Source organism: Rhinoderma darwinii, chromosome 8 (genome assembly GCF_050947455.1).
Source record: "Rhinoderma darwinii isolate aRhiDar2 chromosome 8, aRhiDar2.hap1, whole genome shotgun sequence".
NCBI classification, from domain to species: Eukaryota; Metazoa; Chordata; class Amphibia; order Anura; family Rhinodermatidae; genus Rhinoderma; species Rhinoderma darwinii.
This window is the reverse complement of record NC_134694.1, coordinates 101160812-101176936: the sequence shown is the minus strand read 5'-3', so window position 1 is coordinate 101176936 and position 16125 is coordinate 101160812. Positions and strand designations below refer to the sequence as shown.

The following is a 16125-nucleotide window of genomic DNA, read 5'->3' as shown; positions in this document are numbered from 1 at the left end:
TGGGTGAACGAGCAGTCGGGTGACAGCTTTCTAATGTATATGGCAGGCTTTATTGTAGTTATCGGTATAAAATAGTTTCCATAACTTCTCCGATATAAATATTAAGAAACTTTTGTCTATGTAAGCAATAAGCTTATTGATGTACATAAATACCATGAAAAGCCGAGAAGATGCTGAAGTATCTCAGCTTCCGTGGATCCAGGTGCCCCTATTCCAAAAATTGTCTAGTCAGACAGATGTATGCATGATCTCTCCTTACTATTCCAATCCTTTATCTAAAACCATAGATATCAAAAAATTGTCAGTTGAAAGAATTTTTTGGGGCAAAAATTTAATTCAGTGATTATCTCATTGACATGAACTTTTTGCTCGGTGGAATTGTTATGTTAATTCTATGAAGCCAGGGAGATAAGCGGCTGCCAAACTGCTTATATTGATTAGAACGATAGATTCTTTATTAGAAAGCCAACCTTTCTAGTCTTTTTTTACCCCGGCTGCAGTACAAGGGCATGGGTCTTCCAGTCCTCATAGACATTAGAACGTCTACGGGTAACATTACTTTATAATTGGACATGGAAGCTTCATCAGTGAATGCATGTGTTTCCTTTACATATCTTCTATCTATTCTTAATTTTGAATTCCTGCAGAGAATTACATTTATATTTTATTTTAATTTTATCTCCTAGAAACTCAAGAAATTCACAGACCAATCTTAATGATTTTTGAACCTTCTCCTTCGGAAATCCAGTCTCGTCACGAGGCCACCTTCCTGTGCTATGTTGAGCGTTACTTTCCTAAACCCTTACGGATTAAGTGGTTCCTCAATAACAAATCTTTGCCTCTTGAGCTCCTAACTTTCCAACACATTCAAAATACAGACAATACATTCCACCAAACCTCTGTTGTTACTATACCGATAAAACGATGGAAGAAAGGGACAGAGGTTACATGTCTGATGCAACATGAATCCGGTATACAAACTAGGAGCATTATTTCTACTGGACAACATGACATGTCTTGGGAAGGTAAAAAAAAACAAGCTCTTTACTATTGTTGCCAGAAAGGCTAAAAAAAACTCTGTGATTGTCTTTTGCCTTTAACCCCTTAATGACCAGCCTATTTTAAACCTTAATGACCAAGCTATTTTTTAAGTTTTTCCATTGTCGCATTCCAAGAGCTATAACTTTTTGATTTTTGCGTAGACATAGCTGTATAAGGTCTTGTTTTTTGCGGGACAAGTTGTATTTTTTAATAGCACCATTTTTGGGTACATATAGTTTATTTATTAACTTTTATTAACTTTTTTTTGGGGGGGAATAGAAAAAAACCTGAAATTTCGCCACTCTTTTTTTCGTCCTAAATCTACGACGTTTACCGTGTGGTATAAATAACACAATAACTTTATTCAGTGGGTTATACGATTGCAACGATACCAAATTTGTATCGATTTTGTATGTTTTACTATTTACACAGTAAAAACAAATTTTTTTCAAAATTATTTGTTTTTGTGTCTTCATATTTGAAGAGCCATATCTTTTTTATTGTTCCACTGATGCAGCTGTATGAGGGCTTTTTTTTTGCAGGATGACTTGTAGTTTTTATTGGTACCATTTTGGAGTACATGCGACTTTTTGATCACTTTTTATCACATTTAAGGCAGGATTCACAGAAAACAGCAATTTTTCCATTGTTTTTTATTTTATTTTTTACGCCGTTCACCGTGTGGGTTAAATAATGTAATAGCTTTCTAGTCGGGGTCGTTACGGACGTGGCGATACCAAATATGTGTAACTTTTTTTATTTTATTTTGGTTTTTTTTAATAATAAAGCATTTTGTAAGATGAAAAAGTGGGTTTTTCATTTTCTTTCACTTTTTTTAATGAAATTTATTAAACTTTTTTTTTACTTCTTTATTAGTCCCACTAGGGGACTTTAATATGCGATCAGCCCATCGCTTTTATAATAAACGGCATTACTTTTGTATTGCCGTGTATTAGTGCCTGTCCGTTTAAAACCGACAGGCATCTGCTAGGCCATGCCTCTGGCATGACCTAGCAGGCATTTACTACAGGCAGACCTGGGGGCCTTTATTAGGCCCCCAGCTGCCATAGAAGACACGACACCCGGTGATCTTATTGCTGGGTGCCGATGCGATGAGAGAGGGAGCTCCCTCCCGCTCTCCAAAACCACTCAGATGCGGCGCTCGCTAGGTGTTAAACGGGAGAGATCGATACAAATATCAATCTCACCTGTTCGAGCAGGGACGCCCCCAGTCCTCAGCTACCTCTTCTAGCTGAGAGCAGGGATATTTAACGGCTCCTTGCTCTGTTTATTTATTCTGATGCGGCGCCATGAAAAGGCTATTGCACCAGAATAAAGCCCATTAGTGGCCGCCGTGAAAATGCGTATTGGTGGTCACTAACAGGTTAAAAGCCTATCTCAACTTCAAGGTGTTGTTTGCTTCAGGGAATTTTTTTTTTGTTAGAAGGCTACCCCAACATTAAACTGATCACACTGTGTCCCACTTCTAAGACCTCAAGCAATCAGCTGAAATCTTTGAGGAAATTCAGGAGCAAGTGTTGCATTTCCCTACAGCGCCACTACAGGGAAAATTAGGTATTACACTGTATTATTTAGAGAGGTTGTTTGTAGTTGCTCTCTGCTCTGGCTGGTAAACTAGGGTCATGAATAGGGGAGCCCGTTTATTAACTCAGTTCCTTAATAAGTTATTTGAAGATGGATTTTCGACAATCCAGAAAATCCTTTTACATATGAGATTTTACCCCAGCTCAATGCTTCTTTTTGGTCTGACCCTTGTTTTCCCTATCTTCAATGCTTCTCCTCCCAGCCTTTGCCATGGTGGTTCACTGTACTACACAGAATAACTATAATGACCGCAAAGAATAGCAAATTATGGGGCTAATACATGTGTAGCAAACATAGTCACTGATAAAGCAAATCGTTGACATGTACATAGAATAGAACATAAAACATACAATGGTTTATGTGTACAACAGCATGTTGAGGTTTTTTATGCAATGCCTCTATTGGACCAAGCGATCACTTGACCGTGACTCATGTAATCACAAGGGACTGTTTTTTCTGTAACTGGGGCTCCTATGGAAAACCGTAGTGTTAAAAAGACTGTAACATAATGATCAGCCTGGTCAGCAGAGATGTTTTTTTGATGTTGTTGTTTGTACTTATTGTTTGCTTACCTGTTTTGTCATTTGTTTCCATCCCTTGCCCAATTGTTTACCCAGGTCTTCCTTCCTTCCCTCCTTTATGTACCTTCACCCGAAACTCAAGATAAACGTTTTCCAAAAAAAAAAATTTTCAAAAAGAAAATAAATATGAAGTTTGAATGTTCCCGCAAAGGTCTTGTATGATCTTTTAGGGCACATATTATGTAAAAAAAATATTAATACCACACACACACGCACACAAAATAAAAAAAATCCGTACCCATTTTCTGCCCTGATGACCTGTTATTTTAAAACGACCAAAACAAAATGGCGAAACCATTTTATCTCCCATTTTAGTGTAAACTTCCAAAATAAAAATGAAAAAAAATAAAAGTAAAAAAAATAACGTAATTTTATCTATAATAATACTAAAAAAAGAAAAAGATTATTGCTAGAATAATGCACTAAATACAAAAAATGTTGGACTCTTAACTTTTATTCTTCAGATAACCCCTTTATCTCCTAACCACAGGATAGGAGATAACATGCTGCCATAGAGCATGGAGCTATCTCCGGCAGTCCCATTGACAGTGAATGTAGCGGCAGTGCACATGCACGACCTGCCACTCAGTTCATTCGGAGGAACAAGGCTCCCATTCTCGTGATCGGTGGGGTTCCCAGTGGTTGGACCACCATTATTGCATGTTTTCACCTATCCTGTGGTTAGGACATAACCTTTATTCTTGAGATAACTCCATTAAACTACCACTCTCTGAAAATTTGTCATTTCGGGTTAAAGGTACATGGGAATTATATTATTTGAAATGTTATAATTCACTTATACAGTATTCATCCATCTCGTCGCCCTTAGAGCCAGTTGATGACTTATAGACGAATGTGTATGACTATAGTCGATAGTTTAACTATGATCCCAGAGGGAATTTGATCCTAGAGTGAATTTGATTTCCCTGCGACTTACATGCTATTGGTGTTGACTAAGGGTATGTTTACACGGCCTATTTTCGGCCATTTTTCAGGCTGAAAAACGGCCATAAAAACGGAAGCAAAACGCCTTCAAACATCTGCCCATTGATTTCAATGGGAAAAACTGCGTTCTGTTCCTATGGGCCGTTTTTTTATGCTGATTTTTTTTTAAAACCGCCGCGAAAAAGAAGTGCAGGTCACTTTTTGGGACGTTTTTGGAGCCGTTTTTCCATAGACTCTATTGAAAACAGCTCCAAAAACGGCCGTAAAAAATGCAGCGAAAAACGCGAGTTGCTTAAAAAACGTCTGAAAATCAGGAGCTGTTTTCCCTTGAGAACAGCTCCGTATTTTCAGACGTTTTTGAGTTTACGTGTAAACATACCCTAATGCTCAAGCCCAGATGCTTCCAAACTGGACAGATCGAATCAGGCTTCAGCCATAACACAGAAAGGACAGTATGTGGTCCAATTCAGTAGAAAGTGGTATGATCTATGTATGCGAGGTTGACCGTTGTTGTTAAGGTTAACCTTGTGGTTGAAATAAAAATTCCTATCCGGCCCTGTGAACTTTTTCACAAGATTGCAGTTTAGTGAGTCTTGTGAGATGTGTTCACCGCAAAAAAGCTGCACGTTTCACAATTGGCTTCCTTCTTTATAAGCAAACTGCTGCTAAACCACCGTTTTAGGGGCTTGTGGTTAAAATAATGTGTGCACTATAACTGCTAATAATCTTCTACCACAGCCGGAGGAAGGTTATCACAGAGATCAATGATTTCCCAGCAGCCCCATAGTGAGTGCACATGAGTAAATTACGTGAAAAGCACTGGCTTTGATAAATCCTGAAGTTACTATAAGGTATATAACATATACCACAGAGGCTTAAATTACATTTCCACATTTTACCATCATGTATTTTTTAGGCTGTTTGATTTCTTAAGTTATCTTTATAACAGTCAGAGATCCGGTTGTCTATTACAGAGCAAAGTTTTGCCACCACTAGGGGGAGCTTAGAAACGTACTGCATACTGTGTTATTGAGTTCACTGTACAAACAGTATCAGTAAGCTCCTAAGCTCTCCCTAGTGGTGGCAGTAGTTAATCATTTAAACAATTATCCAGCAAAAAATTATTATAGACCTATGAAATAAAGGAGTAGACATTCATAGACAACTATATGTTTCAATGACACTGACTGTCATTGATGAGACATAAGTCCACTCCTAGAATACCTGTTGTTCAGGTGGTGCCAAAAGTGATGGAAAGTGTTGATCCTTCTCTTCTTTTTTGTAAAAAGGGAAGGATCATTTAAATATGCTGTAAATCTCGTTGATGATGAGCTCTTCTTATCGTCAGAAGCATTAGTCACCCCAATAAAGTCTAATTATGGATGATAAGCCCTTTAATAAATGTATCAAGAATCCTTTATCGATATATCACTAGTGGTGTTGTCAGCTCATCAATGTAAACTTCTGCGGTGTCAGATTTTTTTTGTTAGGAAAACAACTGTTCCCGTAAGGTCGCTATGACAACCTATCTAGCTTCTGGGCGGTTCTTCTTTTACCTTGAACCTATCTCTCTTCTCTGTCTTTCTGCCAATCAGCTGTGGGCTTGTATTTATACCTGTCTCTTCCCTCCTGTCTTTGCTTGTGAATCTTCCTGTTTCCTGGTTTCTGATCAAGCTCCTGACTGCTCCTGCATTTCTGTTTTCTGGACCTCGTGTATACTGACCTCGGCTTGTCTCTCGTTAACCCTCTGCCTACCGATTCTGATTATCCGCTCTCGACTGGTTTTGACCGTGGCTTGTCTGGTTACCTCTACTCCGTTTCTGGACTTTCAGTTAACCTATTGGCCGTTTGGTTTCCAGCTCAGGTTTGCCTACATTGCACCTCTTTTCCAAAACTACATTCTGTTAAGACAACCTGGGTTCTAAGCAGCAAAGCTCATCTCACCTTGCGGTCAGCTTTGGTGAACACCTTAGCGTCGCCTTAGATTCTGTCGACCAGAGTGGTTACGGATTAGAGGTTGCAGGTTTACGTGCACGCTCTCTCCCAGCAGATTCCAGCAGCCCAAGCTCCACTTGCATTGACAAAACACTTTTGCTGTTCATTGTCATGTTTTTATGTGTTTCAGAATGTGATCCCCTGATTCTGATCGCTGAAGAACTGTCACCAACAAAAAATAAAACAGAGGAAAAGACATTTGTGATATCTCCAGGTATTAGATTTTCCAAGACTGTGTTTTTATTTATCAAGCTCTATTGAGATAAAAGAATCTACATAAGAGGTTCAGCGGCTAGAGAAGAGCAAAGTTGCTTATTAGTCACACGATTGGCTAAATGACAAATACTGGTGCTAAATAGCGACCACGGCATCTAACAGACAAAGGGGGGGGGGATTCTGTCAGCCCAACGCCCCCTGCGGGGCCCGCTGCACTAGTGAAAGCCCCAGGTCTGCTGCGTTGTTTCCCCTAATAATAGGATGATGCAAATTGCACAATACACTGCAAGTACTATAGTGCATTGTACCAGCAATCAAATGATCGCATGTTCAAGTACCGTGTTGGGACTAAAAAATAATAATGTAAAAAGTAGTTTAAGAAAGTTTTTAAGATGATACAAATCTAAATTAAAGAGGATCTATCACCAGTTTATTAATTCCCTATCTCCTAACTAATCTAATAGGCGCTATGATGCTGATAACTACATATATTTTTTTTTCAAAAACATTTATTATTTGCAAAGTTATGAGAATTTTTCTAAATATGCTAATGTGCCTCTAATAGCCAAATAGGAGGCGACTCTTTCTTTTCACTCTGGGCGGTGTAATAATTTCTGTATGACGCTGTCCAATCAGCATACAGCTTCTCCCCCTTCCCTGCCCAGCAATACAGTGTGATCATATAGAATACAGCTTCCATTCCCAACTGTGTTTTCAACTGGCGATATCTCTGGGTGTGTCACAGCTAGAACTGAGATCCTGGTGTCATATGAGAGATTAGAATTTCATTTTTCATATGCCACCAGAACCGCTGCTGAAAAAGGCTCTATGGTAGAACTGAAACGTTGCACTGAGCTTATGGATCAATAAAGCACCACACTTTTTTTATTTTATCTCTGGAGTGCTGCCTCATTTCTGTATGTATCTATCTATCTATCTATCTGTCTGTCTGTCTGTCTGTCTGTCTATCATCATTGGTGGGTATTAAAACATTAAAGGGAAGGTGTCATGAAATTATAATTTTTTTTATAATATTGCTTTTAGTATGACATTTTTAAAACATTTTTTATTTGTGTTCTTGTGTTATTACTACTTATTTTTTATTTCTTACTTTTACTTCTCTATGGGGGCTGCCATTCTTTTTTTCATCTCTGTATGTGTCGATTAACGACACATACAGAGATGGAATACGGCACATACATCCCCATAGAGAATGCGAACGGGAGCCATTCCATTCACTGCAGCGTACGGCGTCTGTGTGGGAACGGCGTATGCGCCGCTCCCACACAGACGAAAATGAAGCTTATTAGCAGAGCGAAATCCGGCGCCATTTTCATGTGGACCGGAAGCTGCTGCCGGACAGTCAGATGATGACATCTGGCTGCGGCTTCTGGCCATATGTTCAAGGAAGCGAAGACGCAAGGAATAGGAGCGGAGGCGGCAGCGGCGGCAGGAGCAGGTAAGTTATGTTTGTGTATGTTCGTGTTATACTGCCTGATTAGCACTGTATCTAATCCTCCTACACTGTGCATTTGCTCAGAAAATGGCGGCACACAGTGTAGGAGGTTTGAAGATTCAACCCCCTCCTTCTCCTGGCACTAGCCAGAATAAGGGAGGGGGGATTGTGTGAAGACACTAGAGCGAGTGTGTCTACCCCAAATTTACAGCATAAAGCAATGAGGTTGCTTTACCACATTGACCATGCTGCAATTTTGGGAACTGCTCCCTCTAGTGACCAGCACATGGAAATGTTATAAATTAGAATCTAATTTATAATATTTCCTGACTTGTGAAAAAATTTAAATAATCAAAACAATGTGTAATCACTTAAATAATAATTGTTTAACAAAAAAAAATAATAATAATTTCTAGCGACACATTCCCTTTCAGTTGTATTGTGACAGACGACAACATCTGCGTTGTTGATGTACATACACATCAATTGTTTCTAAGTGGGTAAATCCCCAGAACAATGTAAGACAATTAAATTTATTTAGAATGATAAACTTTCCAGCTCTCCATCCTCAAACTGTCCCTGGGCAGTACAGATGTCTGCTGAGGGAAGAATATCATACAGATGTCTGCTGAGGGAAGGATATCATTTATTCCTCTTCCTGCTTTTACTCTCTATCCACCCCTTGTACTCCCCCTCGGGAGGTGAGATTACGGCCCTGGAATGTCCAAGTAATTTTCAGATTAACAGCTGTTCGAAATAGGGAGAATGTGAATTTCAATTTCGCTGTCCAAATACTGCAGCATGTACTTGTCTTGCACAAAATAACAGTTTCCAAGTTGTTGTGTTTTCAATACTCTGATAAATGAACGCTAATGCAATAAAATACTAAGGTTTAGAGAGTATACATAAAGTTTAACTATTTCATATGTCCATGTTCCAACACTATAAACAGTCAATTAGGATTTCCAAAAAACGTTGCAACTCCTCTGTATGCACAAATGGTTTCTACGCACCAAAAAGAAGTATCACATGAAGAGACACTATTATAATGACTGAAGCCTGTACAGCAGTACATATAGACAATAGGGAAGAACAATTCCATACAAGCGGCATAAGATAAACCATGTGGAGGTACATTACGGGGCTCATGGACCTATATGGCAGCCCTATTAGGGTATGTGCACACACACTAATTACGTCCGTAATTGACGGATGTATTTCGACTGCAAGTACCGGACCGAACACAGTGCAGGGAGCCGGGCTCCTAGCATCATACTTATGTACGATACTAGGAGTCCCTGCCTCGCTGCAGGACAACTGTCCCGTACTGTAATCATGTTTTCAGTACGGGACAGCAGTTCCACGGAGAGGCAGGGATTCCTAGTATCGTACATAAGTATGATGCTAGGAGCCCGGCTCCCTGCACTGTGTTCGGTCCGGTACTTGCGGCCGAAATACGTCCGTCAATTACGGACGTAATTAGTGTGTGTGCACATACCCTTACGGCTTCGTACAAAACAGAGCCATAATGTGGTCATGTACATGAGCTCTTAGTGTTATGGGAATCATTTACCAGCTGTAAATGGGATTCTACGTGGCAGATTTACTAATACTAGCGTTTCATATGCCAGTCTTAGCTTTAAGCTTGCAGGAGTAAGATGCAACAAATTTAAGTGGCCCACGCCTCTTAATAAATTTGTCGCATCTTTCGGCTCTCCGTATGCTACAGAGTGAAAACTACGCCGGCCAGGTACAGTTTATGGCGTAAATAATTGATTGCATTTTAAAGCAAACTATAGTAAATGTCTTGGGCGGCTAGTGGCTCCGCTTCATTTTACTAAGCTCCACCGTTTATAAAAAAAGAAAAAAGAAAAGTTGGCATGAGCAAGGGCACATTCAGACGTGGCAGAATTGCTGTTGAATTCAGCTGCGGTCAGTGGAATTCTGCAGCAGACGTTTTTTACATTTGTTTCTATACATTTTTAGGAAACTTAGTTCAGACTTTGCAGAAAATAACTGTGCGGAATTTAGGCTGCGGTGCAGAATATTCCCTCCGCAGCATGCACATTATGTTGCGGAGAAGTGGAATTTCACTGCGGATTTCAGCCTTTGCAATGCAAAAACTGAAATCTGTGGCAAGTCCGCTGTGTTTTCTGCACCGTCTCTGAATTACCTGTCAAATATGCAAATGTTGGTGCAGATTCGTTGCGTAATTGCCCCAAATCTGCACCAACATTTTCAGTGGGAAAATTCCGGCACATCTGAACATGGCCCAACAGAAGCGGCACAAAATAATTTTTTCCCGCAAATTGTGACTTTTGTGCCATTTGCTACTTTTCTACGCCAGAAAAAGTTTATAAAATCCCCCTTTGTTTTTAAAATCAATGGGGTCCCAACTTACATATGCCCACCTATAAGGCCGGATTCACACGAGCGTGTGCGTTTTGCGCGCGCAAAAGGTACATAACAGCTCCGTGTGTCAGCCCCGTATGATGCGTGGCTGTGTGATTTTCGCGCAGCCGCCATCATTATGACACTCTGTTTGTATGTTTGTAAACAGAAAAGCACGTGGTGCTTTTCTGTTTTCATTCATAGTTTTTACTGCTGTTGCGCGAATCACGCGCGTCACACGGAAGTGCTTCCGTGTGCTGCGCGTGATTTTCATGCACCCATTGACTTCAATGGGTGCGTGATGCGCGAGAAACGCACAAATATAGGACATGTCGTGAGTTTTACGCAGCGGATACACGCTGCGTGAAAATCACGGACTGTCTGAACGGCCCCATTGACTAACATAGGTCCGTGCGAGGCGCGTGAAAATCACGCGTGTTGCACGGACGTATATCACGTTCGTCTGAATAAGCCCTAACACAGAGGATAACTAATGTCAGACTTTCCCTTTAAAATACGCTTTCTTTCTTCTAAAATAATGCTGTTTTCTTTTCATTTGAATCCTTTGGGGGCAGGAAACACATAGACCGGCACCAATACATGTGGCACAATATTCATTACAGAAATCCAATTTTTTACATCTGGCCCCTCCAAAAAGCAATGGATTACTCTGCAAATGTGGCTGCCCACAAAAGCAGAATTTGATTGTAATTTAATTTAAAAGCTATCCTTAATGATGTAGGAAAGTCATTCCACCCAACTCCTCTTCTAGAGCAAACAAACTTAGACCCCACAAACACTACATTATAAATAATGTGCCTATTATATTTATCACTTGCTGAAATGTAGGCAACATACATGGTAAAACACGCTGGTGGGAATTTATGAAACACTCTACGGTAATTTTCTGGCGTAGAAAAGTTTTGTTTTTTTTTACAACAATTTTAAAACTTTTCCATTTTTATTTTTTTATCAATTTTTTTTATAAATTCTTTATTTAAGTTTTTCTTTTAAAACATAGGAAAGGAGGGGTATGGAAGGAGAGTACAGAAAGGAAGGGAAGAGGGTTAGGAGTTACAAAGTATACAAATACAAATTGTAATAAGAGAACAAAGGGTAAACTAACAATTGTCTCTGCTGATATTTTTACGTGGCCTCCGACTCTTTTAAAAAAGTAGGTGGGGCTTGGAAAAGAACCAACCACTGTAATGGGTCGAAACGTTACTTCTTTTTTTGTACAAGTACGGACACAATACTGTAAAAGAAATTCATTGAAAAAGGATGCTGTTTTCTCAATTACTACTTTGGACATTTTTTGAGAGTGGAGACCATTCTATGTGAGTACGTGCACCCTAACAACGTATCAAGTCTGTTGCTGTCTCAATGAGAAATTTATTCACAGGATCTTTACGCAAAATAATATTGAAGTTTTCATGTTACATAATTTTACAATTAGCTTAATAAAATTTTTTTCTTTACACCATCCCCCTATATATAAGCCTGTGGTGGCGGGCGGCAATTATATCCTCGTCACTAAGATATTGACTCATTATTCTTTGTGAACAAAAATAAATGATGGTCATATGGACGTATCCAATAACACTATTTGTATATTTTTTTGTACAGATTCGGTCAATGTCCTCCAAGTAGCTTTCGTGACATACAGCGGCCTCCTTTGCGTCAGTGTGTCCTATGGGGTGTTGTTGTCCATTTTCCTTATTAAGAGAAAGCTGTGCAAATCCAAAGCTGTGGAAGAAACCGTTATTAATGATTGTCCTCGTGCAGAATAAGTTATCATCGGCTAAAATCATGTTGTATATTTTTTTCTTCAACTTTGATTTTTAATTTTTACTTCTGTTTTGATATATTTTTACTTTTTGCAAACATTACATAAATGCAATGTGTGCAGAAGCTAGCCAGGATCATAGTTTGGAATATTTGTTTACTATGAGTGTATGGTATTTGCAAGGTAGATAGACGGTATCAGGGGGATGTGTTACTATTATTGCTTTATAGCACCCTTCAGCTACGCTTATACCGGTGAACAACGTCAATATCAGCACAGAAGTTCTAAATGTAATTATCGTGTATACTTCAGGTATTTTGAACTTTAGGGTAGGTTCACACTGAGTTTTTTGCAGTCGGAAAATCTGCATTCCATTTGGAATTTTGAGGCAAATTTTGCTCTGCCTGCACGTGTCAAAGAACTCTGTGTGAACTTACCCTAACATAGCGTATTTGTTTATATACCGATGCATTATGCAAAATGAGAGCTTGGCTGCAATAAATATCAATATGTTCAGAGTTATTTTTGGTTTCGACTGGGTAAATGACATTGACCTATGTGGACATCAAGTGACCTTAGGGACACCTACACTGACGACCAAAAACTACATGAAATAAAGGAGACAGAATTGGAAATTGGTGCATGGGGGAAGTGCAGTTTGGGCGTTTCCTCAGGATCCTCAACTATTAGTCAGAGTGGTTACAAAGTGTGTCTCTGGAGGACCCGGCATGTCCATGCGTTACATGGAAATTCCATTGACCTCAATTAAGGCTGTGTAATGCTTAATTTCCCCCATGGGGCACTGCAGGAGATTTGATCACTTGCTGCCATGATCCCCCACAGATTACAGCTGATCACTAGGGATCCCAGCAGTGTGACACCCTCTGATCTGCTTATCATCGCGTAAAAGGCCTTTTAAACCTGACATTATTTAGCCAGTGCAGCGAGCGCCGATGAACCAGACATCATTGATCGGCGCTCGCTTGCTCCTGTCAAACGGAGCTATGGATGGGGACGAGCGGTCGTTACTCTGATCACTCCTCCCTATACATTGTTATCATGTCAGCAGCGCCTGCCAACAATGATAATATTTTACTTCTTTAAAATGATACGATCAGCAAATGATCGAGCGTTTGCGCGTTCATCTGCTGATCGCTGCCTTGTTTACACAGGGCAATTATCGTCAACGAGCGTTATATAAAAGCTTTTCTCCCCGATAATCACCCCAGGGTACACACATTACAAGGTCTTCTTAGGAACATTAATTTTACAAGCAAAGCACTTTATTGTTAATCATCCTTTATAACATATTGACCCAGACTTTTAAATATTAGAACATCAATTTCTCTCTCTACATTATATAGTATAATTTTTCCAAAAACAGAAGACATGTTTAGCTTCTATAACAATAGAATAGATTCAAATTGAGTGTCCTTTAAAGTAGTAAAGATAGACTTTCAGGCCTATGAGTCACTGCCAGCGTTGCGATTGCTGACTTTCTACAATCTAATGAACTTTCTCTTCTGTCTGATTATACTCCAGCCAAGTGCTTCCAATCACAGGGTGAGACAGGGGCTCAGCCAGCCCTAACCTAATTACCTTTGATTATATCTAATGGGATGAGGAGTCTAATAACACTTAAGCTTCCTTCCTGTTGTAAGGAGTAAGTCCATATCTATTGCCTGTGAACTTTCATATATATAGCAATATGCAATCTACTTATCTAATTTTTCCTTAAAATGTATGTAAAATCCATCTTGCAAAAATAGACCAAAGCACTGTATGTGGCAATAAAGAAAAATAAAATAGGTTATTACCAAATGTGAAATGTATAGGTTGCACTTACGCTTTTAGATTTACCATCTTTATAAACATGTTCCATTCTAATGTGCCTTTCTAATAAAATTAAGGGAATACTCAAGATAAAACTGATGGATTGTGTTATTCCTTGTGCAGGGCCTGAGGGGGTCGGTGCATGAAAAAGTGATTTTCTCCTTGGTGTTCCTTGAATGCCTGTGTCATGCAATGCCCCCTCGGGCCCTGCACTGGGCATAGCAGAGTGTATGCTGAATGTTGATGTATCCACAAGGGAGAAAAGTAAACCTGGACCGCACATCCACTTGCTATACTTGATCTATTGGGGCTCAGCAAAATGTAAAAAATGTACGAACATGAGGTTCTTAGTAAACATTTTGATCAAATTGTATAAGCCCACGTGCTACTTCACAGCAACCTCTTTCTAGTGGGTCCCTACTCTATCAAGTGCAGTACCGCATGGTAACCAGTGGTGTTGTGTGGTGGTTTTTGTTGCGTGGTGATGTATCTGTGGAGGGACATGGCCCAGAGCCAAGGAGGCTTAGGCTGGATTCACACGAGCACATTACGTCCATAATGGACGGAACGTATTTCGGCCGCTAATCCCGGACCGAACACACTGCAGGGAGCCGGGCTCCTAGCATCATAGTTATGAACGATGCTAGGAGTCCCTATCTCGTTTTACCTATATATATATATATAGATAACACAGGATCCACCATTCAGAATATACTGATCCTTCCTGTTCTCTAGAGATCACTTCTCAGCAGTCATCTCATTATCATCTCAGGCAGGATTAATAATAATGATGGCCTCCATACGCTCTGTGTCCAGGCCATCTACTGTGATGACGTTTCATCACATGTGACCACTGCAGTCTGGATACAGAACAGCTGGAAGAGCAGGGATGCATATGGCAGCGCCACAAGAGGTGAGTATAGGATCTATTTTTTTCTAAACCTGGGAATTTGCTTCGAATGCACAGCAAATTCCGCAAACAATGGCATTTGCCAGTGAACTCAGTGGGGAAATTCTGCAACAAATGCATAGCAAATTTGAAGCATAAATTGACATGCTGTGGATTTATAATGAATTTATGCACATATTTTGTGCAAAATTTTTCCGCATCACATGAATGAGATTGGTTAGAATCTCATCCACTTTGTGCTACTGTAATACGCTGCAAATTTTCTGCCCCGAAATCTGGATGGAAAATCCGCACTGCGAACACTAACGCCTCATGCACACGACCGTGCATTTGTGTCTGAAATTTATCCGCATTTTTGTGGATAAACTGCAGACCCATTCATTTCTATGGCCTTATGCACACGGCTGTGGTTTTCACGGATTCGTGCTGGGGCCGCGAATCCGGACCACTAAAATTCAGGACATGTCATTTTATGTTCCAGATTGCGGGTTCCCACTTCTGGTGAAATTGTTGTATATCCATGTATGCTGATGACACAAGGATGCGCAACAAGGTTTTTTTTGCGGTTCGATGGACCACAACGTGGTTTTTGCAGGCTGGAAAACCAAGGCGGTCGTGTGCATGAGGCCTATGGGCATGGCCAGACGTAGCGGAATTGCTGTGGAATTCCCCAGCGGCCGTTTTTTACGTTTATTTCAATACATTTTGAGGCAAGTTAGTTCAGACATTGCAGAAAACTCCGCTGCGGACCATAGGCTGCGGTGCGGAATTTTCTGTCCGCAGCATGCACTGTCTGTTGCGGAGAAGAAGCGGAATTTCACTGCGTATTTCAGCCTTTGCAATGCAAAAACTGAAATCTGTGGCAAGTCCGCTGTGTTTTCTGCAACGTCTGGATTACCTGTCAAATATGCAAATGTTGGTGCAGATTCGTTGCGTAATTGCCCCAAATCTGCACTGACATTTGCAGCGGATAAACTCTGCCACGTATGAACATGCCGTAAGTGTGAATATACTGCACCTTTACTATGAGTGGCCTGTTATTATTCTGCATTCATAGTGCATATAGGAGTGTATACATTTCAATCTTAGGGTATGTGCACACACACTAATTACGTCCGTAATTGACGGACGTATTTCGGCCGCAAGTACCGGACCGAACACAGTGCAGGGAGCCGGGCTCCTAGCATCATACTTATGTACGATGCTAGGAGTCCCTGCCTCGCTGCAGGAAAACATGATTACAGTACGGGACAGTTGTCCTGCAGCGAGGCAGGGACTCCTAGCATCGTACATAAGTATGATGCTAGGAGCACGGCTCCCTGCACTGTGTTCGGTCCGGTACTTGCGGCCGAAATACGTCCGTCAT

At 40.3% G+C, this 16125-nt stretch overlaps 1 protein-coding gene across 1 annotated transcript in view; it reads left to right on the top strand.

Moving 5' to 3' along the window:
* LOC142658798 (immunoglobulin kappa light chain-like) overlaps nt 1-12855 on the top strand; it is a 45493-nt gene extending 32638 nt beyond the window's left edge. Inside the window, exons 3-5 of the mRNA XM_075834413.1 lie at nt 687-1025; nt 6298-6381; nt 11857-12855. Of these exons, the coding sequence (XP_075690528.1) occupies nt 687-1025; nt 6298-6381; nt 11857-12020 (587 nt within the window). The 3' untranslated portion in view covers nt 12021-12855. The remainder of the gene's footprint in view (nt 1-686; nt 1026-6297; nt 6382-11856) is intronic.
* Nucleotides 12856-16125: the final 3270 nt, after the last annotated feature.